The sequence below is a fragment of the Populus nigra genome, chromosome 5 (genome assembly GCF_951802175.1).
Source record: "Populus nigra chromosome 5, ddPopNigr1.1, whole genome shotgun sequence".
NCBI lineage: Eukaryota > Viridiplantae > Streptophyta > Magnoliopsida > Malpighiales > Salicaceae > Populus > Populus nigra.
In genome coordinates this window covers 18,009,615-18,033,875 of record NC_084856.1, presented here as the reverse complement: position 1 = coordinate 18,033,875, position 24,261 = coordinate 18,009,615, and the positions used below count along the sequence as shown (strand labels likewise).

General features: G+C 34.1%; 4 protein-coding genes and 1 non-coding gene across 6 annotated transcripts; 2 read left to right on the top strand and 3 right to left on the bottom strand.

Annotated features, from left to right (window-relative positions):
* Positions 1 to 609: 609 nt before the first annotated feature.
* On the top strand, positions 610 to 6,749 carry LOC133695479 (ABC transporter F family member 5-like). Its single transcript, XM_062117494.1, has 10 exons — positions 610 to 1,690; positions 2,149 to 2,490; positions 3,218 to 3,358; positions 3,463 to 3,642; positions 3,766 to 3,921; positions 5,629 to 5,730; positions 5,826 to 5,954; positions 6,304 to 6,408; positions 6,494 to 6,617; positions 6,656 to 6,749. Exons 1-9 carry the CDS (start codon positions 830 to 832, stop codon positions 6,587 to 6,589), a joined length of 2,112 nt encoding a protein of 703 aa, XP_061973478.1. The 5' UTR covers positions 610 to 829; the 3' UTR covers positions 6,590 to 6,617; positions 6,656 to 6,749.
* Positions 6,750 to 8,458: 1,709 nt separating this feature from the next.
* Positions 8,459 to 11,097, bottom strand: LOC133693553 (DNA-directed RNA polymerase II subunit 4). The gene is made up of 7 exons (XM_062114785.1): positions 10,940 to 11,097; positions 10,650 to 10,699; positions 10,456 to 10,564; positions 9,727 to 9,804; positions 9,418 to 9,451; positions 9,264 to 9,332; positions 8,459 to 8,827 (listed from the first exon to the last, which is right to left on the bottom strand). The coding sequence occupies exons 2-7, from the start codon at positions 10,696 to 10,698 to the stop codon at positions 8,750 to 8,752; spliced, it is 417 nt and encodes a 138-aa protein (XP_061970769.1). The 5' UTR covers position 10,699; positions 10,940 to 11,097; the 3' UTR covers positions 8,459 to 8,749.
* A 3,575-nt stretch (positions 11,098 to 14,672) lies between these two features.
* On the top strand, positions 14,673 to 15,548 carry LOC133695381 (uncharacterized). The gene is made up of 2 exons (XM_062117356.1): positions 14,673 to 15,063; positions 15,196 to 15,548. Exons 1-2 carry the CDS (start codon positions 14,819 to 14,821, stop codon positions 15,419 to 15,421), a joined length of 471 nt encoding a protein of 156 aa, XP_061973340.1. The 5' UTR covers positions 14,673 to 14,818; the 3' UTR covers positions 15,422 to 15,548.
* A 1,120-nt stretch (positions 15,549 to 16,668) lies between these two features.
* Positions 16,669 to 22,350, bottom strand: LOC133695256 (small GTPase LIP1-like). Of its 2 annotated transcripts, none has more exons than XM_062117165.1 (7): positions 21,708 to 22,350; positions 20,391 to 20,482; positions 20,152 to 20,293; positions 19,194 to 19,498; positions 18,041 to 18,076; positions 17,771 to 17,916; positions 16,669 to 17,195 (listed from the first exon to the last, which is right to left on the bottom strand). In XM_062117165.1, the coding sequence occupies exons 1-7, from the start codon at positions 21,796 to 21,798 to the stop codon at positions 17,000 to 17,002; spliced, it is 1,008 nt and encodes a 335-aa protein (XP_061973149.1). In that variant the 5' UTR covers positions 21,799 to 22,350; the 3' UTR covers positions 16,669 to 16,999. The 2 variants fall into 2 exon arrangements, with proteins under 2 accessions (XP_061973149.1, XP_061973148.1); XM_062117164.1 differs by having other exon boundaries at positions 18,023 to 18,076; positions 21,708 to 22,339.
* A 1,787-nt stretch (positions 22,351 to 24,137) lies between these two features.
* Positions 24,138 to 24,218, bottom strand: TRNAL-AAG (transfer RNA leucine (anticodon AAG)). Its single transcript has one exon. It is a non-coding gene; the product is annotated as a tRNA-Leu (tRNA).
* Between the last annotated feature and the right edge of the window lie 43 nt (positions 24,219 to 24,261).

Below are 24,261 nucleotides of genomic sequence, written 5' to 3'. Positions count from 1 at the left end.
TAATTATTTCAATAAAATATTGGGCCCGATGGAAAAGAAATCCGTGGGTTCTAGATTGCATACCTTTCGCTATGTAAGAAAAAGATAAGAAAACATGATTCTGATTCTATCTGTTATGTCTTAGTTTAAAGTTTGAACACGTGGGACGAGTTTCCATTGAAATCACACGTGTCAACAGATGACAGAGTAAAGAAGAAGCCCGAACTCGGTCAGTAGAATTGGGGCCACGGAACTTCATTTTGGCACGAGCGTTATCTGTTTCCATGGCCACAAAATTTTCCAACAGTGAAAATCTCAGACATGCATTTTTTTTTTATGAGGCATGAATAATCCATTCTTTCTTTTATTTCTCGGTGCTTGATCCAAATTTTATGAGGCATGAATAATGAAATCGTGTATTCAATATATTTTAAATTAAATAACTTAAAAAATGAATAATGAAAAATTGATTTTTTTACCCTTAAGTTAAAGTGGGTGGTCAATCTTTATTAATATTAGGCTACGGAGTGGCAAGACTGAAAATAATACCATCTCCCCGAAGAAAAGAAAAAAGAAAAAATAGAAAAGAAAAGAAAAGAAAAGAAAAACAAAGGGGAAAATTCTTTACAATCTTCCCTTGGCAATTAACATCAATCAACGCCATCAACAGCTTCAAAACCATCACACACAACACTACACAACGCAACAGTACCTCTTTCATGGCCTGAGGGGTCCTCTTCTCTCCACAGACACAGACACAGACACAGAGACAGACACAGACCGCTGCCTGCCCCGAGGAACACTCTCCCACCCAAACCCATCATCTCCCCTAAATTTCTCACAACCTAACATGGACTTGTCCACTAAATTCCACTCTACCTTCTTCACCGGTGCAACCCTTTTCAATCCTCAACAAAAACTCTCACTTCTTAAACCAAACCCATCTCTCTTATCCACTAAATTCACTATAAACAACACTAATTCATTCAACTTCCCTACCAGAAGACCGAGTTCTAAAATCAAAGCACGCTTATCAACGGCCACGATAGAAACATCTGTTGCCGAACCCGAAACCGACATAGAGTCATTGTTTTCAAGCAATTCGGATGTTGAGTTCGACAAGAACCGCTTAAGAAAGCAATCAAACCGTGGGGCTTCTGGGATATCTTCAGGTATTAAGCTAGAAAATATAAGCAAGAGTTATAAAGGTGTTACTGTTTTGAAAGACGTGACTTGGGAAGTGAAAAAGGGTGAGAAAGTTGGATTAGTGGGTGTAAATGGAGCAGGCAAAACGACCCAGTTGAGAATTATGACTGGGCTAGAGGAGCCTGATTCAGGAAATGTGATTAAAGCCAAAGCCAATATGAAGATTGCGTTCTTGAGTCAAGAGTTTGAGGTTTCTATGAGTAGGACTGTGAAGGAAGAGTTTATGAGTGCTTTTAAAGAGGAAATGGAGATAGCTAAGAGGTTGGAGAAGGTGCAAAAGGCTATAGAGGGATCTGTGGAGGATTTGGAGTTGATGGGGAGGTTATTGGATGAGTTTGATTTGTTGCAGAGAAGAGCACAAGCTGTGGATTTGGATGAAGTTGACGCAAAGATTAGTAAGTTGATGCCTGAGCTCGGGTTTTCCCCTGAGGATCCGTATAGGTTGGTGGCTGCTTTCAGTAGTGGGTGGCAGATGAGGATGTCGCTTGGGAAGATTTTGCTGCAGGTATAATGTGGTTTTGGTTTTTCTTTGGTAAAATACAGGCGTATAAGATTCAATGATAAATTTGAGTTCATTGTGTCTAGAATGTTCAAGTATGATGCTTTTACTTGACACTGATTAATCGGCAAGAGAATGGTGCGGTGATTTTTTATTTTTGGTTGCAGGAAATAGATTGGCATTAGTGTTGTAGTTGAAACTGTTACTTTTTTTTATTTGGAAATATCGGAATTTGCTGAACATGCTTGTATTCTTTTGGAAGAATTGATGGCTAGTGGATGCAGCTTGGTTATAACTGAAAATCGGGCTACTTTTTTCTATTTCTATCACTTTATGATGTAAAGTAACTTAACTTGAGCTGTGAAGCAACAAAAAACGGTTGCTCATTTACATCTAAAAATGTTTCGTGATCTTTGGAATAAATGGTTGATAGTTGACTTAAATTTTAACTTGTAAATTTGCAGGACCCAGATTTGTTGCTTTTGGATGAACCCACAAATCACCTTGACCTTGACACTATTGAGTGGCTTGAAGGTTATCTCCAGAAGCAAGATGTGCCGATGGTCATCATATCTCATGACAGAGCCTTTCTTGATCAATTGTGTACAAAAATTGTGGAAACTGATATGGGTGTGTCTAGGACATTTGAGGGAAATTATTCTCAATACATCATATCAAAAGCAGAATGGGTTGAAGCTCAGCTTGCTGCTTGGGAGAAGCATCAAAGGGAAATTGAGCACACGAGAGATTTAATAAGTAGGCTAGGTTCAGGAGCAAACTCTGGCCGTGCTTCTTCTGCTGAGAAGGTACAGTGAGGTTCAAAGAGCTCCATTTTTTTTTTCCTTTATCAAACTTCATTTTGAAATATTCTATTCTTGGTTATTTTTCAAATACCTTCTTGATATCTAATGAGCTACTGTCCAGAAATATTCAGTCTATGCTCTGGTATATTAGTATGTTCTCTTCCATTAGACCAATTCTTGCATTTCTTACTGTTATCTAAATGTTGCAATTACAATATTTAAAATTACAACGCATTTGTGGAGTAGTATAACTTCTGGAGATGGTTCTTGTGCTAATTTTATTAAAAATCTGAACATCTTAGTGGTGTAATGCCTTTCACATCTGCATCCTGCTCGAAATAAAAGACAAGTGGAGTTCAGAAAATCAAATGTGATCAGGACTCTTTAGTGGTTTAGACTGATATAGTCTCCTCTCTTTTAAATTAACCTACTACTTGTGTTTGGTGGTGTTTTTCACTACATGTGTTTTGTATATAAGCTACCACACCCAACACATGAAATTTTGCTGTGCTTTACCAAATCTATAACTATTCCTTGTTATGATCTCTCTGTAACTAGATCATTTTAAGGAAGTAGGATTGACTGGTAACCCAGTTAAAAAAACTTAAAGCTATCCTAGTATTTTTTTTATATCTAGAGTGGTCTTTCCCTACCAAGTGTGGTCATCTAATCTCTACAACCTGCCTGGCTGCTTCAGTTTCACCTAACATTTTTTTTTTCATCATCATAGAAACTGGAGAGACTTCAAGAAGAGGATCAAATAGAGAAGCCATTTCAACGCAAACAAATGAAGATCAGGTTCCCAGAGCGTGGGAGAAGTGGAAGATCTGTTGTTGTGATTAGGGATTTGGAATTTGGTTATGAGGATAAGGTAAGCCATGTTACGGGGAAGATGATTTTTGAAATACCGAGTTCTGTTTTTCCCATTGATCTTCTAGACATGTTATTGACGGTTATTGATTGCTTTTGTTCCAGGTGCTTTTTAATAAGACAAATCTCATGATAGAAAGAGGAGAAAAAATTGCTATTATTGGTCCAAATGGATGTGGGAAGAGTACTTTACTGAAACTGATCATGGGTTTAGAGAAGCCAAGTAGAGGTGAAATTGTGCTTGGGGAACATAATGTACTACCAAATTATTTTGAGCAGAACCAGGTGCATTGCACTCCTCAATCAGATGCCATTTCCTTTTAATCACGGGCTTTCTTGTCCTTCATGTTTTCTTGCTAATTTTAATTGTTAAACAGATCAACTGAGTATAATCTATTCACTTAATAGGCTGAGGCACTTGATTTAGATAAAACAGTACTTCAAACAGTGGAAGAAGTTGCGGAGGACTGGAGACTTGATGATATAAAGGGACTCCTTGGTCGTTGCAACTTCAAAGTGGATATGCTTGATAGAAAGGTTTCCTTTTTGAGTGGTGGAGAGAAGGTAAACTAAATTGAGATTCTCTTATAAATCTTCAATCTCACATCTTTATTCTATTGCACACTCTATGCTCTATTGGTTGTTTGACAGAAATTTGTCTTGCTTTTCTGTCCATTTGTTGAAAAATTCTTCTATTCTGTACTAGATATTAATTTGTATGGAGCTCATGATACTACACGTGTTTAACATTCATTATCAACTGAAAAATTGGATGAGATGAGAAACAATATTTCCTTAATTAGCTCTCATGGTCAATACTTTTGTAGTCCTTTTTAAGCAGATGGATACCTGGGTTTGTTTAAATGCGATATATGATTGTTGATGCTTCTTGATATATGCTGTTTAGTTCAACAAGACAATACAAGCACGGTGTGATTACCCTATCCACAAGATATAGCTAGATGAAGTTAGGTTATATTCTCCCAGGTATAATGCATATCATAGTTTGCACTCTGTTCTAAGCACAGGGCATGTGACACATAAATAATTCCTCTTCTCTATCCGTTTGTAGTTATTTTCTTTAGACATGATGAATATGATTCTTGAGATATTTGCAGAAGGAATTTAAGGTTTGAGTTTAGGGGATTTGGCATGCCCACCTTTTCCTTTCCGTACTTGTAGATGCTCAATATCAAATCACATGTCACTTTGACATATATCAAACTCTAGTTCCTCTTCATCAACTATTTTTTCACTGCAAGAACTTTCTTATGGGTGAAGGCCACCTCTTCTATGCTATAAATACACTTATTTCTCAATTAAGGGTTTCATTTTACACCAATAAATACAGTTCCGATTTACATCGTTTCCTATCCATTGTATCTGCCTTGTATGAACTCTCCTGGCTCCCCTAAACATTGTCTCCTATCCTCACCTGTCATGATAGATCTTCCTTTTATTTTTGATGAATAGCTTTAGGTTTTGAAAGTCACGTTAGATCTCTCTAAATTGCTTGCTCATTTTTTATAGATTTGGCGTCATCTCTTAAATATACATGAACTAACTAGTTAGCATGTACTCGTGTTGAACCTAAGAATACTATCTATAGTGAAAAGGAAGTGAAGATATTATTATGTTGGTATCACTAGCAAGAAATCAGTCTAAGATGGCAGTACAATTATCAAAGCTATAGATATGCTAATAAACCATTATTATATCTTTTTAGTGGTTGGTTTTGATTAAAGCTAATAAAATCATCTAATTGTGTTGGTCTTCCTAGAATTTAGTTGGTCATTTTGCTTTTAATTTACTTCCCTTTTGCTCATTAACTTGTGAATATTAAACTTACTAGAAGTAGAGTTCACAACTAATATAATCACAAATATTACACTTTGGAGATATTCCGAAATGGAAATATTTTAAACTGAACATGATTCCTATTAGTGGCTGTACTCTGAATATTCACTGATTATAATAATTTGCAAGTATATTTTATCCACAAAAAATAATAAAACTCACCAAAGTTTTAACATACTTGCACTTCTATATATTGCATGGACAAATTCAATATGCTTTTGGACTTTTGATACTTGATGACTAGATTGTTGTTATTGGTCGAGTGGGTTCGTTATTATAGTTTTGTATTAATGGAACACACTATACCACATGTTTTTCTATACTAATTCTTTTAATTTTGCTGTCTTCCCTTTTTATTCTCTTTTCTTTTAGTGAAGCTTGAAGTCTTGAGTGTTGTATTACTGTTTCCTTCAGGCACGCCTAGCATTTTGCAAATTCATGGTTAAACCTTCAACTTTATTAGTTCTGGATGAACCAACTAATCACTTGGATATACCTTCAAAAGAGATGCTTGAGGTTTGGTCTTTTACATATTTGTTTTGTTTCCATTTCTTTTACATTTTATTTTGCTTAAGACATTATGGTCGATATATGACTTATTGTGACATCAGGAGGCCATATCAGAATACAAAGGCACAGTCATTACAGTTTCTCATGACCGGTATTTCATAAAGCAAATAGTTAATAGAGTAGTGGAAGTTAAAGATGGCAAGTTACAGGATTATGCAGGCGATTACAATGTAAGTCCTCTTTTTGCTTCTCCCTTCTTTCATCTTACAACTATGCATCTTCTGGCATACTATTCACCTAGAGTGATAGTAGTAAAGTCACAATATTTATTTCTAAGATGAGGGGCCATATATTTTCATGCCTGTTTCATGTAAATTTTTTTATTATGGAACTTGGGTGATCATATTGTGAGGCCACATTTTTGTTTTACCTCAAATCACTGCTTGATACATTGAAGATTAAGAAATCAAAGTTTCTTACTAATCCTGTACGTATGGCACAAGTAGAAGTCTGGGTTCATTTTAATCTTAAATGTAGGATGTTAATGGTTGGTTGGCTCCAATTTTTTGTGATTCACAGTATTATCTGGAGAAAAATCTGGATGCAAGGGTGAGAGAGCTTGAACGCGAAGCGGAGCTTGAGGACAAGGCTCCCAAAGTAAAGGCCAAATCCAAGATGTCGAAGGTGAGTTCTGCCACTTGTTTATACCCGTTACAAAGTAAACAATGGTGGTGATTTGAGCCAAAGTTTTGTTGTCTTTTATAACCAGGCTGAGAAGGAAGCTCGGAAGAAACAAAAAATGAAGGCCTTTCAGGCTGCGAAACAAAAGTCAAAAGGGTTGAAGAATTCAAAGAGATGGAATTGAGAGCTGCTATGCACTATAGATTGATCATCACACTTTGTTAAACTAATTTTATCTTGTAAAGATCTTAGGAAGTGATGTGGCCTATTTTGTGCCAGGAACTCGACCTTTGTAAATAATAGCAATAGAAATACAGGTCTTGGTTAAAGTCTGGGATGGGAAATCTTGTGATCCAAGTTTTGCTTTGGTTTGATCGTGTTATGATCTGTATAGGGGCAGGATAGCAGGCAGTGTGTGTTAAACTCCTTAAGACAGGCTGCTCCTTTTCAAATAACGTCCTGAAAATTAACTTGGGGTTTGCTGGAGAATATAATTGTTGCCATGAAATATGAAAAATGTGGCGTGGATGAAACGGAGTCGAGGAAGCGCGCGGTCGCATCCATTAGAAATCCATATTTATGTCAAGGTTCCTCCGAGAATTTGAGAGAAATCGATGTTGCAGTTTCTCTTTTCAAGCTTATCCTGTCATAAATGTATGTGTATTCAACTCACAGTTCGAAGGTTTATTGGTAAACGTGGCATTTTTCCTTAAAGAGTGGGATTTAAATGAATTAATAAATACTTAAAGAAATAAACTTTGAGGTTTTTAATTTTTTTTATATTTGAATATTAAAATACTGAAAAAAACTAATTTAATACTAAAATAAAATTTCAAGAAATTTTAAAAATACTGTTGGACCGTATTCACTAATGCTCTCATACTCGAAGCAAAAAAATCACAAAAAAAAAGCAAAAGTCAGATCTTAATTGAACCGGATTCTTATGCATTCACTACCTGATTGAGTTTAAAATTCTTATGTTCTATGTTTATTCAGGGTTGTTCGAACTCATTTGATAAAGAAAAATCCAAAACCAATGGCCGGTTTGTGGCAGAGGAAGCTGTTTTGGTACAATTTGGGAAACCCCTGCATGAGTCAATTCACCATGGCTATTTCTCGTGATGTGTGACAATACTGCTGGATTGAAGAGTAGAGATCCAAGATACAGTTTTTTTTTTGTGCGATTGATTAGTAACAGTGATCTGTCTTTTGTTGTTCTCGGTTTTTGTGGTATTGATCATAGTTAATGTGTAGAATCATTTTGTACAGCAAAAGGCTGGGAAAAGTTTGGGTGCTGGGAATGAAGACCAGACATTGCTAGGTACTGTCAAGTTGTTCAAGCTCTTCTAAGCTGGTAACTCTTGGTTACACGTTTGTGTTCACATTGAAGCTGTCATGGTCGGAATTTTCCTCGTTTCTCTCCTCCAAGACAGCAAGGGTTTTTAATTTTTTGCAAGTGAAAGGTCCTCTGAACATGGAACAAGTCAGAATTCATGTGAAGTACTTGTCGAGAAACACCCCAGGACAGAAAAAGTGAAGAAATAAAGAAATTGAGCAATCAATCAGACGATACGACAGTTTAACATGTTAATTCCAGAGAATCTGAAATCTAATTGCTCGGAATTTTATCAATCTGAGTCTTTTTAAAAGCAAAATATTCCAATCCATTTACTAGAAAGGCTATTCTTTTAATTTTTTTTTCTTGTGGACGCCTGGTTGAGTTTCTCAAACAATCATGAAACGAAAATGGCGTCCGCAAGCAAATGCCAGATTCCACTTTTTAGCCTGGACTCTGAATTCCAAGGGAACAACCTCTCACAAAGCATTCTCTAGGTTGTTTTTTTGAATGATATCAATGTGTATCAAAAATAAAAATCTGAAAAAACATCATTTTAATTTGAAAAGTAACCTACAATCCAGTACCAAACACGCGCACCAAAAAACTACAAGCTTTAATCACCATTCCCTTTTTTTGAAAGAAAAAAGTTAATATCTTCCATCAAACTAAATAGCTAACTTAAAATATGCAGCAGTTAGTAAATTCTAGGTTCAGTTTGTCTTAAATCATATAGCTATTTATAAACGGGTCAAAACAAAGACTGAACTGTAACATTCGAATAGGCAGTTGATATCAAATGCAAGTATTACCAAATGTCACGTGAGAGCAGTATCACAGTACATGGCCATAAGGACTGATGTATAAACCATTTGGCTCAGATGAAATTTAGAACGATACTGATAGCCATCAGCAGCTTAAACCACTCTCATTCTTGTAAAAGCAAAAAAGCCTTGAACATTCAGATGACAACCATCCAGATTGAAAAGGAAGGGGATATAGTAGCCCCTATTCAAATTTCTTGATCAATGACAGGTCATTCAACATTTTCTCAATTGCTTCATCATCGTGAGCTCGGCCTTTGGTCTACATAACAAAGACATTTGGTTAAGTAAAGTTCAAATCAGATTTATTCATCAATTACAGTTAATTCAACATTTTCTCAATTGCTTCATCATTGTGAGTCCGGCTTTCATATACATTAAAAAATACATTTGGTTCATAAAGGTTCTTTGAATGATGAGAATCGCATAATATAACAGTGCCTAGTAATACCATGAAAAATGGCTACATTCATTGTCCAATAAAACCCCAACAAAATGGTCAGCATAACATAAGTTCTTGGTTTTATTTTTTATTTTTTTTTTAAAAAAGAACTAGAGAGGGAGAAAAGTGCCTGGATTGGTAGCATGCATCAATTTATTTGTTTGTCTCCACTGTTGATTTCATTATCACTGCATATCAATCTAACGAGAAGTAGTCTTAAATAGAAGGGCCAAACCAAATGTCTGAAAGGACTAACCTTGATAGAAGGTACCATGGCAATAGCTTCCTCGACTGTTTCCGGGCAAAGGTTGCCAAGAACACAAAGCTACAAAATAGATAGTTGCAAGTTATGATATTCTGTATCATGAGTAGAAACATAAATCTCAATTTATCGTGTAACTGTAATTTACCTCAAATTCAGCCAATTGGTATCGGCTAAGAATTCTGGATGCTGGTTAAGTTTTCACAAAGATTCTGCAAGATACTAGAAATTTGAACACAAACTATAAACCAATTAGGTGCATCATCCTATAACTAACAGATCGCCCCCATCTTTTACTGATGAAAAATAATTGCCATGGTCCTTTGATCAGCCGCTCAATAAAAGTAAGTGAGATCCTAGAAACTTGAATCCATGGTAACTAAACACGACAGAATAATTAAAAGGAAACCCTCAACATTATCAAATACTCTAGAATTTCTTTAAAGTTCAAGGATACTCTCGAACTTGTCTGACAGCATCGGGATTTTTATAGCGACTAAAGCGTTTCACATACTGCAGTGATTTCTCAAATACTCTGCAATGCAGTGACAAACAATACTTAAGCACATTTGAAAAGAGAAAACGTATATTTAAGGCATGCAAAACCTCGTAGTTTTCACCCTTGTTTGACAAACCATTAGGGGCAGATTTTTTTCCCCAGCAGGGGCAAACTTTATTGGTATCATTTAATTTTTACAATGAAGTTACCTCCAAAACATTGCATCAAAGACCTCCCAGTTCCTACATTCATGATTTAAACTAAACCTATTTATCAAAGTAATCAACAGACTCATCATAATTGGAGAAAGAGGAAAGATGGGATTAGAAGCTGTGTGACCATAAGCTTCTCACTGTCATTAAGATGATTTAGACAACCTCAACACGAGAAGAAGAGATTGAAAAATCTATGCTCAATTAGCTTAATCAAACAAAAAAGAAAAAGAAAAGAAGAAGACGCTTTGCATGATTTTTGTATCATCTCCCCTCTAGAATCAATTTATGCCATCCAACTAAACAGAAACCAGAAAGCCCATCTGTGAATATGCTAAACTCAAAACAAGTCAAAAGCTATTCAACCAATACAACCACATATCACCCACACGAACACAAACACACAAGTACGGCAACGCAGACTTGAAAGATGCACAGCACAGTAATTTCAGAACAATATAGCTGTATTGCTTACTGGGATACTTGATTCATAGGATCATCAGACATCTGTTGAAGCTGCTCATACTTATGCTCAAGAATTAAAGCAACTTCACAATTCATTAAGCACTTGGCTTTCAAAAAATCTAAAAAGAAAACAAAACCCATCACAAAAAAAATCTGCTAAATCGCACGTAAAACTGATATCAAGACTCAAAGGTAGAGTATTACCATCTCCGATTTTGAGCTCGGCCGCATTCTCTTCCTCTTCTCCTGACATACTGTGGCTCACAAATAAATCAAACAAGGTCAAATTAACAACAACAAGAAGAAGAAGAAGAAGAAGGAAGAGGAAGAGCAAATTTCTTATTAAAACTCAATATTTTTCGAACTTCATCAAGAACCCTAATGACAAAACCTAAAGTAGAACTTGATTTCTAAAGTTTCAGACAACAAAAGCAGTTTGGTGATGTTAAGGAATCGAACCAGAGTAGATAACTAAACTAGCTTTCAAAGATTACCTTCAATATTTAAGAATTTATTTTTTCTTTTCGTTTCCTTTTTAAGGTTTTTCGTTTGAGAGGGGTGGGTTTTTAATTTTTTATTTGGTTCGATAATGAATTTTTCTTATTACGGCAACGCTTCCAGGTCTCAAAGAAATTAAGCTTACGTAAATTAATTAATGTATTTTTTTTAACTTAGCATTAAATATATTTTTTGAATAATTAAAAAGAACTACTTGCCCTTTGAAAATCACTATAACTCGTATACACTGTTTAATACAGTGTAATAACAGTAAAAACAATTAACACTAACGTGTAAGAGCATTAAAGTTTTTTTTAACCGTACCTGTTAGTTATAACTAAATTAATCCGACACAAATAAGAATTATTTTTTTAATAATAAAACAACTAAAATGCTTTTAAAAGCAAGAATTTTAAAACTAAAACCTGGGAACTTATTTATTTTTTCACAATGATTTTATCATTGTTAAGCCATGCCCGAATGGACTGGCCATGTTCATTATACAAACAAAAAGCTATCTATTTTAGGACAACATGCTCTACCATGTTTTTTTTAGCTTAACCCATTGGAATCTAATACTGGTATACACCATAATGCATAATGATAACCTCCAAGGAATTCACATGGTTGTTTGACCTCGTGTGTTTATGCACGGGCTGTCACTACAGTCCAACCTTTCTCGTCAATGGCTATCTCCCGTTAACTTATCTTTTTAGTGGGCACCGATTTTTCTCATCAATCACTCATGAGCGCCGACCTTTTTACCAATAGCATAGCAAAACACAAAAATAAACAAGAATGGCCAAGTTGAGCCACATTTTCAACTCATCAAGCAGTGGCCCAGTCCAATCACTTTATCCTATCATTACAGAATGATCAAGTTCTAACATGGCTCATCAAGCAATCATGAAAGAACTAGATTCAATTCAAAGTTTTTACGGTCTCATCACAACCTGGAATAGTTAGGTTTGGATCAACACCCAACTCAAGTGAAGAGGCCTAAGTAACATAGCAAATTATATAAAGCTAAAAGGCACCAGCCTTTAAGATTACTATGTACTCTCTCACAATTTATTGTGGTTTAGAGTAGTGCATTTTTTGAAAATTTTCACTTTGGTTCTTGAACTTTTATTCTATATGATTTGGCTCTTTGAAGCTCCAATTAGCCCCTAATTGCATATTTTTTTAGGAGGGGATTGAATTGAAAGCTAAGAGACTGAAGTGAAAAATCCGCAGCTAACCACACCAGAAAATGGTGAGATAGTGCGAAGGGTAACATTGGAGGCGGGTTGAAGGTTTCGTTGAAACATTCATTTTAATCTCTAATATTTTTAGGTATAAGGCAATCGGTCTTTTGAATTTCAAGACAATATATTTTGGTACCTAACTTTATTTTCCTTTTTATTCAGTCCTTTTCTGCTGGGAGGAGAGAGAGGGAGTCGTCGGATTCTGACCCAGGTATTTTAGGTCAAAAATAGGTTGAAAATGAGATTTTAGGTGAAAAACAACAAACCTTGTTTCTTCGGCTACCATAGTGGCCGAATTCTGGGTCGAAGCAGACGATGTGTCATTATTTTTTAAAATACGCGTTGTTCGCTCGAGTAAACTTTTTTTAAAAAAGCTTGTGCTTGGGCCTAGTATTGCAAGCCCGAGCGCTAGCCATTGCTTCATTAGGCCAGGTCTAACCAAGCCCACAAACGTTTGGCCTGGTTTTTATATATATTTTTTTAAAAATAGTGCATTATTTGTGTATATTAATAATTTTTTTTATGTTTTAATAAGATTGTGATTATTTTTGAATGATATTGGGTGTGTTTAGTTTATAAAGAGGTGAGTATGATTCATTTGTGTTTTTTCTCTTAATTTTATATAGATTAATTGTTTTTTCAAATATTGATTTTTTTATAAGATTTTTTATATGTGCAGCCTAACATTGTTTTTTTTTTTAATTATTGTTCAAAAGAATTTATGTGTTATGTGCAACCTTGCATTATTTTTTTATATATATAATTATTGTTTAATAAATTTTATGTGTGTTGATTTCTATTATAATTTTTATGTGTTTTTCTATTACAAATTTATTTTGATAGAGAAATTTATTAAACATGACCATGTAAACTATTCATGTTGCGATGTGAGATATTTTGATCTTTATTTTTCACTTAGTTTTCTTAATTTCATTTTTGTTTATTGTTTATGATTTTTTTCATTATTTTATACAATGGTTATTGGGTTTTTTAATTAGATGCACATATAAGTTTTTCAATTTACATTCAGGAGTTTTTTTTGTTGTGCATGTGTGTGTATATATGCATAATCTAATGGAGGAAATTATTTAGTTAATCCTTGCCCAAGAAAGTTTAAAGATTTTAGGTGCTTTTAAGTTGCTTTCTTTTTGGAGGGAAATTTCTAAAGTGAGTGTTTAAGGTATATACCATACTCATTTTATACACTGGATCCAGACACATAGATGGATATATAAAATATTTTTGTAGATACTTAACTAAGTTATTCAGGTCTTTACTGTGATATTTTATACATAGGGTCCAAAGTCCAAACATTTGTTATTCTTTTACGTACTAATAATTGTTGGAACTTTACTTCTCACTCAAAAGTTGACCTTTCATATTCTTTTTGTTCATCATATTACCTTTTATTTTGAGTTACTCAAAGCATGTCTATGTTAGATTGATATTCATTTACATTTTACAATTTGATTCTTATATGAAATTTGAGACAGTTTAGACAAGTTTTTTACATATTATTTCTTTGTTGCTTGGAAGCTAAATCATATATCTTTTAATGTTACGAGCTCTTGATTACATGTTTAAAAAACATCTTTTTTAATTATCTTTCTATTAAAAACAACGCATATTTTAAAAAATAGTCGGCAACAATACACGGACAACTTATCTATCTAGGGTGTGTTTGGGAACGCGGTGCAAACCGCATTTCCTCATATTTTAATTTTTTTTGCTTAAAATAACTCTTTTTATGGTTTCAAATCATTTTGATATGTTGAAGTCAAAAATAATTTTTAAAAAATAAAAATATTTTATTTTAATATAATTTTAAACAAAAAAAAACATATTAAACCATCACTAACACCACAATCCCACTCACACCTATAAGTAGTTCGACTATCCGCTGTTTGTTTTTGCTCCAAAGCGCAAGCAACTTAGGTAACAACCTAGTTGTCCACGGATTGTTGTTCAGCCAAGACCCAAACAACTTCGACAACCAAGCTGTCGGCGAGTTGTTGGCGGACAGCAAAGTTGTTGTTTGGGGCAAGGCCCGAATAGACAGGTTGCTGTACTTTTTTTTGTTTTTATCTCCGTCCAATATATTTGATGAGACTATAGGTACACTATGATGGGGCTCATCTCATTTTTACCATATTCAAATTTATTCACGCCTATTCATTGGTCACTCCTCCTGTGCTATAATTTTGCTAGCTAGTAATAGGAGGCAGATCTTGCAATATTGCACCTGGCTTGTATCAGATCATCTCCCAACACTGTTTTACTGTTTGGAATATAACTGTGGTTGCTTTATAAGCTTTTACTTATAAATGTATAATAATAATATTTTTTTATTTTTAAAAAATTATTTTTAAAATTAACGAATCAAAATAATTTAATATTAATTTGAAAAAAAAAATAATTTTTTTTTAAATGTTATTAAAACGTAAAAATAAATAGTATCTTCAAACGAGTCTATCTACACGGAATTATGCTACCGTCACGTCACTCATGTATGGGATTGGAACGCGCATAGCATTTCGAAATAACCTCGCCACTCACACAAAATGATCAGTTCTACTGTGATAGAAAACCCTTCTGCTTTTTAATCCTCCAAATTATAAAGCGATCCTAATGGATACATGTGAAAGAATCACCATATCGTTTGTTCTCTTGTTCATTGTTCTCTCTTCTCAGATCCCTTCAGTGGCTGGAGATGGAGATCATGTTTCCCGAGAGATGCAAGAAGAGCCACCATATCTTACTAGGATAGTAACAGATCAGATATCTTTGTTGAAGAGATCCTGTGGTAATTCTTGGGACAAAGTCAAAATCATCATCCGTTATTTGCAGATACAGTTTTATCCTCCAAATTTAGAGTAAGATTAAAAAAAAAAAAATACCATCTGAGTTCTTCCTTTTTTTCCCTTGAAACGACCATTACTTTTTAATTAGTAATTTGAGGTTTGGTTTTCTTAATGTTCTTTTGTTTTTCATATTTCTTGGCTCAGTTTTAGAAGCGCTGATCAACAAGAGAGTACTAGGAGTGAAAATGGTGGAGGTGAAAAGATGAAGAAGGTCGTGGAGAAATGTATTAGGACAAGCAAAAGGACAGCTGAAATATCAGCTGAATCGGCTGCAGAAGTGATGCTAGAAGCAATGCATAGAGCGGCAGAAAAGGTGAAGAATAGGCTATCCAATTCAGATGAACAGGAGAGCAGTCATGATGAACTTTAAGCAAACCTAGCTAGTTAATCGCCTTTTTAACTAATTATTTGTCATTGTTTTATTTTTGTTGTTTAAACAGATTTCTAGTGTTGCTCACGAAGCTCAGTAATATGATAGATATTATATATATTATTAACCAGCAGTGTATATATATATATATATATATATATATATATATATATATATATAAACCATGGATGAGACTTGAAAAAATTACGAGGAGAAAGATTAAGGTGATTTTTACTGGCTGATAAAACTGGATTTGAAAAACTACACCAGCGAAAAAACACACTTTAACGTTTATGTGAGTATATATAATATTTGAATATATGATGGGGAAAATAAATATTATTTTCTACATTTAAATATTTTAAAAATTTGATTTAAATCTTGTATTTGGCTTGTGTTGTGTTAGACTTGTGTTGAATAAAGAGATAGCTCTAAAGACATCAACTTTTTTTAATGCTCAACATAAATATCTAAGATATTTAATATAAATATTTAATAATATTTAAGTTGTAAGATATTTAATGTAAATATCTAGTATATTTATAAAAATATTTATGTAGATGTATAAATTATATAAAACCAGTGTATAGTTTTTTTTATATATCATCAATTATAGAGATCTCGGCTCTGCAGTAGAAAAAAAATACATGCTACAATCTTTTAATGCAAGCGTGTAACAAGATTCCAAGAGTTCTGAGTTTTCCAGTTCTAATATCATGCCTTTCTCTACCGAGTTTCTAATTTAGAGAAAAAGATCACATTCGGTAGTTTCAAGAGAATATGAATATTCACCGACAAAACAAACACAAATCTTTGATATTCAAGATGTCTTTGAAGAGATCATATGATAAAGACAAATTAAATTAAATGGATTTTTAATTCAAAAATAGCTCATCACGGGCAATCCTAAACTCTCGCCGTGACATGCTAAATTGTTGTTGAATAGCCTTTGAATCTTCGGCATTTCATTGACATACGAATTCTGGGATGTTTTTCTTTTAAATGTGATTGTTGATAATATATATAATTACTGAGATTGTGATATCTTTTGTTTGATGGAAAAAAAAAAAAAAAAAACTTGATCGTGTTTGATTTAGGCAAAAATTTAATTAGAGAATCAAACAAATTTAGTATTACACCCTCATGTTAAAGTCTATACGATCCAATGCAGATACAGAGAGACTGAAAGCCAGTTTAAACCTTCCCTTCTGGACTTGAGGAAAGGGATTGAAAATTGAAAGCCAGTATACTTCAACAATGAATCCTTTCGAAGATACCAGTAGCAGAATTTCTAGGATACAACAGTTCAAGAGTATATTTTCCTTCTTCAAAAGCAAACACAGATTGAAAAGACAAGTTCCGTGGAGAATAATTGCCTTTACTTCAGGGTGACCAATCAATCAATATACATGTAAATTGTGACCACTGTAACTCTAAAACTCGCAGCGGTTTAGGCCATGGAAAAGAATCAATTCAACGGTTTACAAGCAGAACAGGAAGAATTCCATCTTAACAAGCACAAGTTCAGCCCCATGGAGGAGTGCATCCTATGCCTGGCAAAGCCATAGCCAAAGATCATCAAACGTTAATATCCATGCGCTTTGATCTTGCAGTGTTGCTTATTTCTTGGGAACCACTCAGAGGAAATCTTGGAATGCCATAACTCTCTGTGACCGAAACCGGCTGCTGTGGGTAAAGTGTTGGAGGCGGTGTAAGATTTCGTTGAGCTGGCAGGGGAGGGAGCATATTGTATTTGTAAGAGTCGCCTGCTAAGCTGCAATAGCAGAAGTCTGGTCATGTACCCAATTGAACACAAATCAAAGTAAGAAGAAGACGAGCAGATGATGCACTGCAATATAACAAATGATAAAAATAGAATCTGAACATAGCAACACCCAAACCAAACTTCTAAGTTGTATCACCGTTCACCAAGCCAAAAAAAAAAAACATTAATCAAATATCAGTAACATTTTCAACAATTCTTCTCTCATTCTTAAGCAGAACATATCCAACCACTCACTCCCCCAATACCCCCCAAGAAAAGATCAAATAAGATTCTGGGAGGCAAAAATATCAACAAAGCAAAGTTCATAATAAACATGATCTTAGGATCTGTTCAAAAATGCATTTTCAATGCAAGCACAACGCAGCTTTTCAGCATTGAGAAAAAGTAACCCCCTGGGTATCTTGGTGATGAGGAAATTCTATTTTTGACCTCCTCTTTACTGTGAAATGCAGCTTTCATCTTAATCTATACAACAGTGACCTTTTTGTTTGGTGGAACACAGATAGAATACATGAATATCTTGCACAGCAAACAAATACAGAAATATCATCACTACTGGTTACCTTGTAGCCTCGTAACTTGTAGCCTTGTAAAATGGATCCTCATCACTTATATTTTCATCTAAACGGTGGACAGATCTCTGAACTGGAGAAGCAGACCATGGACTTGGTGCGGGTAGTTCATCAGAAAAATATCTTCTCCTGATCAACTGAAAAGAAGCGATCCAAAGGTTGGAAAATGTCCAGCATGAAGAATAAATAAATAAATACACACAGACACACTAAAAGCTGAAGATATAAGAGCTGAATACTTACCATTCGAAAAAATCTTACCATGGCTTCTTTGTCATACCTTGCTTCTTTGGCAGCCTGCCCATGTTAACAAAGACACCATTATGCAGAGTTCATATCAGATATGAAGAGGATGGGATTAAGTTGACTGACCATGATTTTGGCTAGCATGCACAATATATTTGAGATAGCTCTTACTCAAAAAAAATTGTCTTTCACATTTATTCGTACATCCTATGCTAGAAGTACCAACTGTAAACTAAGGATAAGTCATCTGATTAGACCAACTACCTAAATTTTAGCCAAGCTACTACATTGACTACTGATAATTTCAAGATAGAAAAAACAAGCTTAGAAAACTCACCACTTGGATTAGAACTCTCTGTCACTCAAAAGTTCAATGCATAAATTCTTTTTCAAATTACACTTTCAGACTAAGAAAATAAAAGAACAAGAAAGAAAAGAGAGAGGTAGAGATGGAAAGCACATGATTCCAGCTACAAGGGATCTACAGTAGAAAATATCATGCCTAAAATTCTACACCCTGAGAAATACACATAACCAGCTACTACAAAGGCATCACTCTATAGAGTATCACTTTTATAAGTCTGAAATCTCCCTACCACCAAATGCCAATCATTGAGAAAACTAACAACAGAACTGCATGGTTGTTGCACAAACAAGAAATGCTATACCAACTTGCCACTTATCTTAGACATGCAACATCAATAAATAATAAAATGTTTTCTCTAGATTTGTGATTCTGTTTCTTGAGTTTGCTATCATACGAAGAACATTTAGTTGTGGTCATTTGTGTGGAAGTGTGCAAGTGTGAGCGTGGAAGAAGAGGAAGAAAGCTCGTGAATACAATGAATTACGATAAGAGAAAGAAACTCAAGAGAAAGGTTCCCATGAAGACCAGTCTCGTGATAATGGGGACAAGCGGATAGACAGGAGAGATCTCATAAAAGATCAGGGTAAGTTATTCTGCACAGAGAGAGAAAGACACAAAGAAGAATAGGAGCAAATACAAGAAGAAAAAGAAAAGAGACAGCTGTTTTCTTCCAATATTATTATATTATTATATTTTACAATTTTCACATTTACATGAAATATTAATTCACACACAGAAACACTGACTCCTATTGGCATTAAATAAATATTTACAGCAGAAAGCTTAAGTTGAGATGCTTACTGCAATCAGTCCTCCACTTCCAGGAAAACTCTCAGTCAATGGAATTTCCTCACTGGAAGGAAGCAAACCCTGCTTCTCAACCCAATGACGTGCTGCATCAACAAGGTTGCCACTACTTCCTCTAGTACCCTCTTTCGCAGCAACATCAGCTTTGTTACTGACAACAATATAAGGGACAGGGAGACCACCAGGACCTCCAGAACTTAGAGGGGCTGAAAATGTTCCAGTTGCAGCAATCTCTGATGCCCATTTCTGCAAACTTGTTTTGGTCCTTCTCTGGGAGAGATCATGAACGAAAATAACCCCTGGAGAATTTAAAGCGAGAATCATATGCATGAATCAAAGACAGCACATCTTGCAAGTTGCACAAGGTGAAGGGCCACAGTGGTTATGACAGGAATAATCAGAAAAGAACCATCTGAATGTTGTTGGATAAGAGGTAGTAAAAATGAAAATGATGTTGTAGCCATCTTAACAAGCTTTATGGAATATCATTTCCACATGTACTTAGCAGATTTGCACCAAAAAACCCAATTTATCAGACAAGGAGTAGAAACAAATCTCTAAACCATTTTCTAAATCTACTGCACTGCACCTTCAAGTACATCATTAATGAAAAATAATCATTGCATTAGGAAGTAAACACAAACTTGCTTCCTACAAGACTGGCACAAAATAGCAAATGCCTGATTCTAATCAAATGCCTTCTGCCAAAGATATAAATGAATAAGGATGCTTACTAGAAGTTTCCAAGAAAGAGATGCTACAATTATCAAAATCTTTTCACATTGAAAAATCTAATATGTAATCATAGCTAAACAGACATGCATGCCTAAAAAGAGAGGAAAATGTTTTTAACTGATGTATGCACAGCCATAAATACATGCCAGTTATTACTAAATATGTATTGTCGAAGTATAGCAAATACAGCTAGCCATGAAGAAAGTATGGAACTCACCGTTAATCTGAGAATAGAATAGAGACCGGCAATCTTTGTATCGCTCATGACCTGACACATCCCAGAGTTCAATGAAGAAATCTCTCTCAGAATCACCTTTGATGCTGCTTGATGAGCTGCCAGAATTACCATAAGTAATATGCTGTAAAGGAGTGAAGGTAAGAACGTAGTTAAGACTTTGAACTCTAATAATATACCACCAAGTTACAGTCAAGTAAGAAATTCATGATAAACCTTACTTTCACACCAACTGTGCATCCAATTGTTTGTGGAGGGCGAGCGATGGAAGAACTTTTGATAATAAGATGAACAAGTGAGGTTTTACCCACACCTACAAGGATAAAAAAAAAAAAAAACATTTTGAACTCAGCTACCAAAGCGGGGAATATAGTCAGGAACATTGAGGAGAAAACAACTTTCAACTCATACAAGCAACCCAGAAATCATGCAAGCAAATCCGAGGACCTCCAACATGTCACAATGCATGTGGAGTTGAGCACAAGAAGGCAAATTTATTTTGAGAATCAATATGCAGGCAACTGTTTTAACCTTTTATTATATATTATTACTAATAGCTAAGAACAACTATTATGCCCATCCCACATGCCCCACATGCATGCATAAAACTAGAGTAGTCTGAACTGTTCTTGCCATCCACATGACATGCTCTACACGTCTACTCTTCCCCCTGCCATGCTAAGACACCAACACGAATAAAGGGAATTGTTCGACTTTCCCTTATTTGAACAAAATCCAGAGCTTATTCCTACATCACGAAGGCTAATTTTCTGTGCATTAAACTGCGACAAAATTAGCTACATAAATTTATAAATATTGGTCAAGTTCCAGTTTTTTTTTCCTTCTGCAAACCTCAATCCGAATTCTGCTCCTCGGGATTTCCAGTACAATTAAAATCATAGCAAAACAGAATTCCTGAGAATTAAACTTGCACATCATATTGGCAGAATATGTTGATAATAGAAGCTGACATTTCACTTTACTATTAAGATAATACCAAAAGGAATCGTCTTGATGTTCAGAGTTGAAGTTTAATCCCTGGAGATTTGAAGGCATAAACCAGTCTGGAAGTGCAAGTCTATAACAAAATCAATGTGTCCTTCAACCTCTTCAAATCTTACACCATGAATGACACATTGTAGCTATCGAGTCATCATCAATGACATGTCATCAAAAGGGCAATTAACCCAATGCCCATCGCGCACCTTTTCCTCGTCCAACATGGAGTATTTAGACCATCCATTAGTCATATTGGAAAGTGTACATATATACAACAAATTATCCATAATCTATATCATCTTATTCCAATAGATTTCAGCAGAAATTGCATATCTTAGTACTTAAAGTCCACTAAATATATTCACTTCAACCATTTCAATAAACTCTCTAATACTATCTATGTGCCATCCAAACAATGTTTTTATCACAAGCACAATCCACCAGGATCCCCTTACATAAAATTTCACAGGAAGAAAAAAAGCATTGCAAAACCAATAAACTGATCAAGAGAGAGAGCAAAATAAAGAAGAGAAATTTACCTGAGTCACCAACGATCAGAACTCGAACCTGACCACAAGGTGGTCCACCATTTTGGTCCTTGTGTTCTCTCTCACGGTCCCTCCAAAACATAGTAGTAATGTTTTTTGTTCTCCAAAACAAAAGTAAATCACTCCTTCAAAACCGAACCAGCAAAATAAGTCCCATAAAACACACTCAATCTCAACAAAGAACAACAAATTCTCCAAATGGGTATCCCCAAATTCAAATCCATATTAGTAGTACATTTCAAGCAGCCTAGAAATGATCTAAGCCCATGTTGTTCTCGTACTAAAATTACCCTAAAGAGTAGGAAAGGGAAAAAAAAAAAAAAGCTGTTATAAAAGTGAATCCCTCTCAAGACCCAATGGCAGCAACAGATCTAGCGACAAATTTTTCAAGAAAAACAAAATCAAGAAGTGGGTTTCTCTTCGGATTCGATATGGAATAAAGAAAGAAGTGGATTTCTGAGTTTGAATTGAATCTAATTAAGCTTTTCGTGTGGCTGTGGAGAAAAGTATAAAAAACTGAGAAAGAGAGACCATCAGATCAGAAAATATAATAAATAAAGTTGTTCGAAAAAATAAACAATAAATAAAGGAAAAGGAACATATTTGTCCCCTCAACTGTCATTGATCCTCAGCTGGATCACCAGATGAAAATACTTTTTAATTAGATCCCCATGTCGCTTACTGTGTAACCCAATAACCCATCTGTTAAATTTATGACAAAAACGAAGACATTTTTCAAGACAGCTAGGATTTTAAAAGAAAAACAGATGTCTCACTCCATATGTGTGCTAGGATGAACCGCATGTGTTCGGACCAATTTTAGGAATTTATGAGTGAATCAGGTAATGTACAAATTTGAATAAGAAGTTCTTTTGTTTTCGAACCAATTCTTCTTTAGTGATAGTTGAGGGATAAAAATGTTAAATTCAAGCTAGTCGTAGCACTTATCTACGCATACAAAGAAAAGAAAAAAAGGACAAAATTATAGATAGTTACAATTCTTTCAACTAACTATAACCATTTATTTATTTATTTATTTATTTTTAATTTTATATGGGTGTCAGGCTAACTTGCGCGTACCTCAACTAATCTCACGGACCCTGAAGTTAACAACCATGTAAGCCTCCAATAGCTATTATATAAGCAACCACAGAGCTTGAACCTGAAATCACAGAGGGAATAAATTTCTTGATCCCAAACTTTTATTATTGGGACACCACCTAGATGGTTATAACCATTTATTTATTTGAGGATATTAATGATGTTTTTTTTACTAGTATAACTTGATAATTGCCTGCAGGATCAATTTTTCATTCAAGGTAAAAAATATATTAAGGTATTGCTAGTATGTTTTGTGTGTGTGTGTGTGTATATATATATAGTCAACTTTACTAGTTAAAAAAAAATCAAATAATCAATAAAAAATATTTTGACTAAAAAAAATCAAGATGGTATTTTTAAAAAAATATTGTGATAACAATGTATTGGATCTACTTGGATTTACTTTGATCAACTCGGGTTTGTTTTGATCAACTCATGTTAATTTATCAATTTTTCATCCCATGTCATGAAATTCTGATAACCATATAGGAAGCAAATATTAAAAAAAACTATTAAACTTAGTTCTCAATCAACCAAATATTAAAAGATAAAATTAAAAATAAAATTTAATTAGAAAAATGAGTCGAGTTAATCCCGGTTAACTTGTCAAACATTAGTCATAAGATCACATAGAAAGAAAATTAAAACAAATTATGAAACTCGATTTTCAATCAACCTCCTTCCTCAATTTTTTTTTAAATTTTAAACTTTTTTTTCCTTTTTTTTAAATTATCTTCTATTTTTTTGTTTTCATCATTCAATATTTTATTAATTTAAAATTAATTGTCATTATTTATTTTATTTTTTAATAAAATTATTACAATTTTAAATAAATATCTTGATATTTAATTGATACTCAATTTTTACAAATATTTATTTTTGTTATCTATCATAAAAAAGTTTAAAAAATAAATTTATAAACTTAATGTAGTTTATAACATGAGTCATAAATTTTGTAAGTTAAGTTGAAAAACTTGAGTCGATCTAATATATTATTATTTTATTATTCAATAAAAAGAATATCATCTTGAATTTTTTTTTTAAATCATATCATGTTTGTAATAGTTAATTTAACTTAATCTTTGAAATATTTTTAAAAAGAATAGAATGCAAAGGATTTGGAGGATGGAAAGTTAGGATGAGGGAGAGATGTCTAATTTTGATTTTATAATGAGAAAAACTGAATGAAGTTATTGATTTTATACGCTTTTAACTTTAAAATCATGCATCAATATTATTTATGCAAGCAAGCAGATCACGCGGTGCTGCCGCTAGACCATCGGCCAGTTTGGGATTAAAGAAAGAAGCAAAATAGATGCTTGTTGAGAGTGGGATTTGAACCCACGCCCTTTCGGACCAGAACCTTAATCTGGCGCCTTAGACCAACTCGGCCATCTCAACTTGTCGCTTTTTGTTCACTTACTTATATATTTCATAATCACAC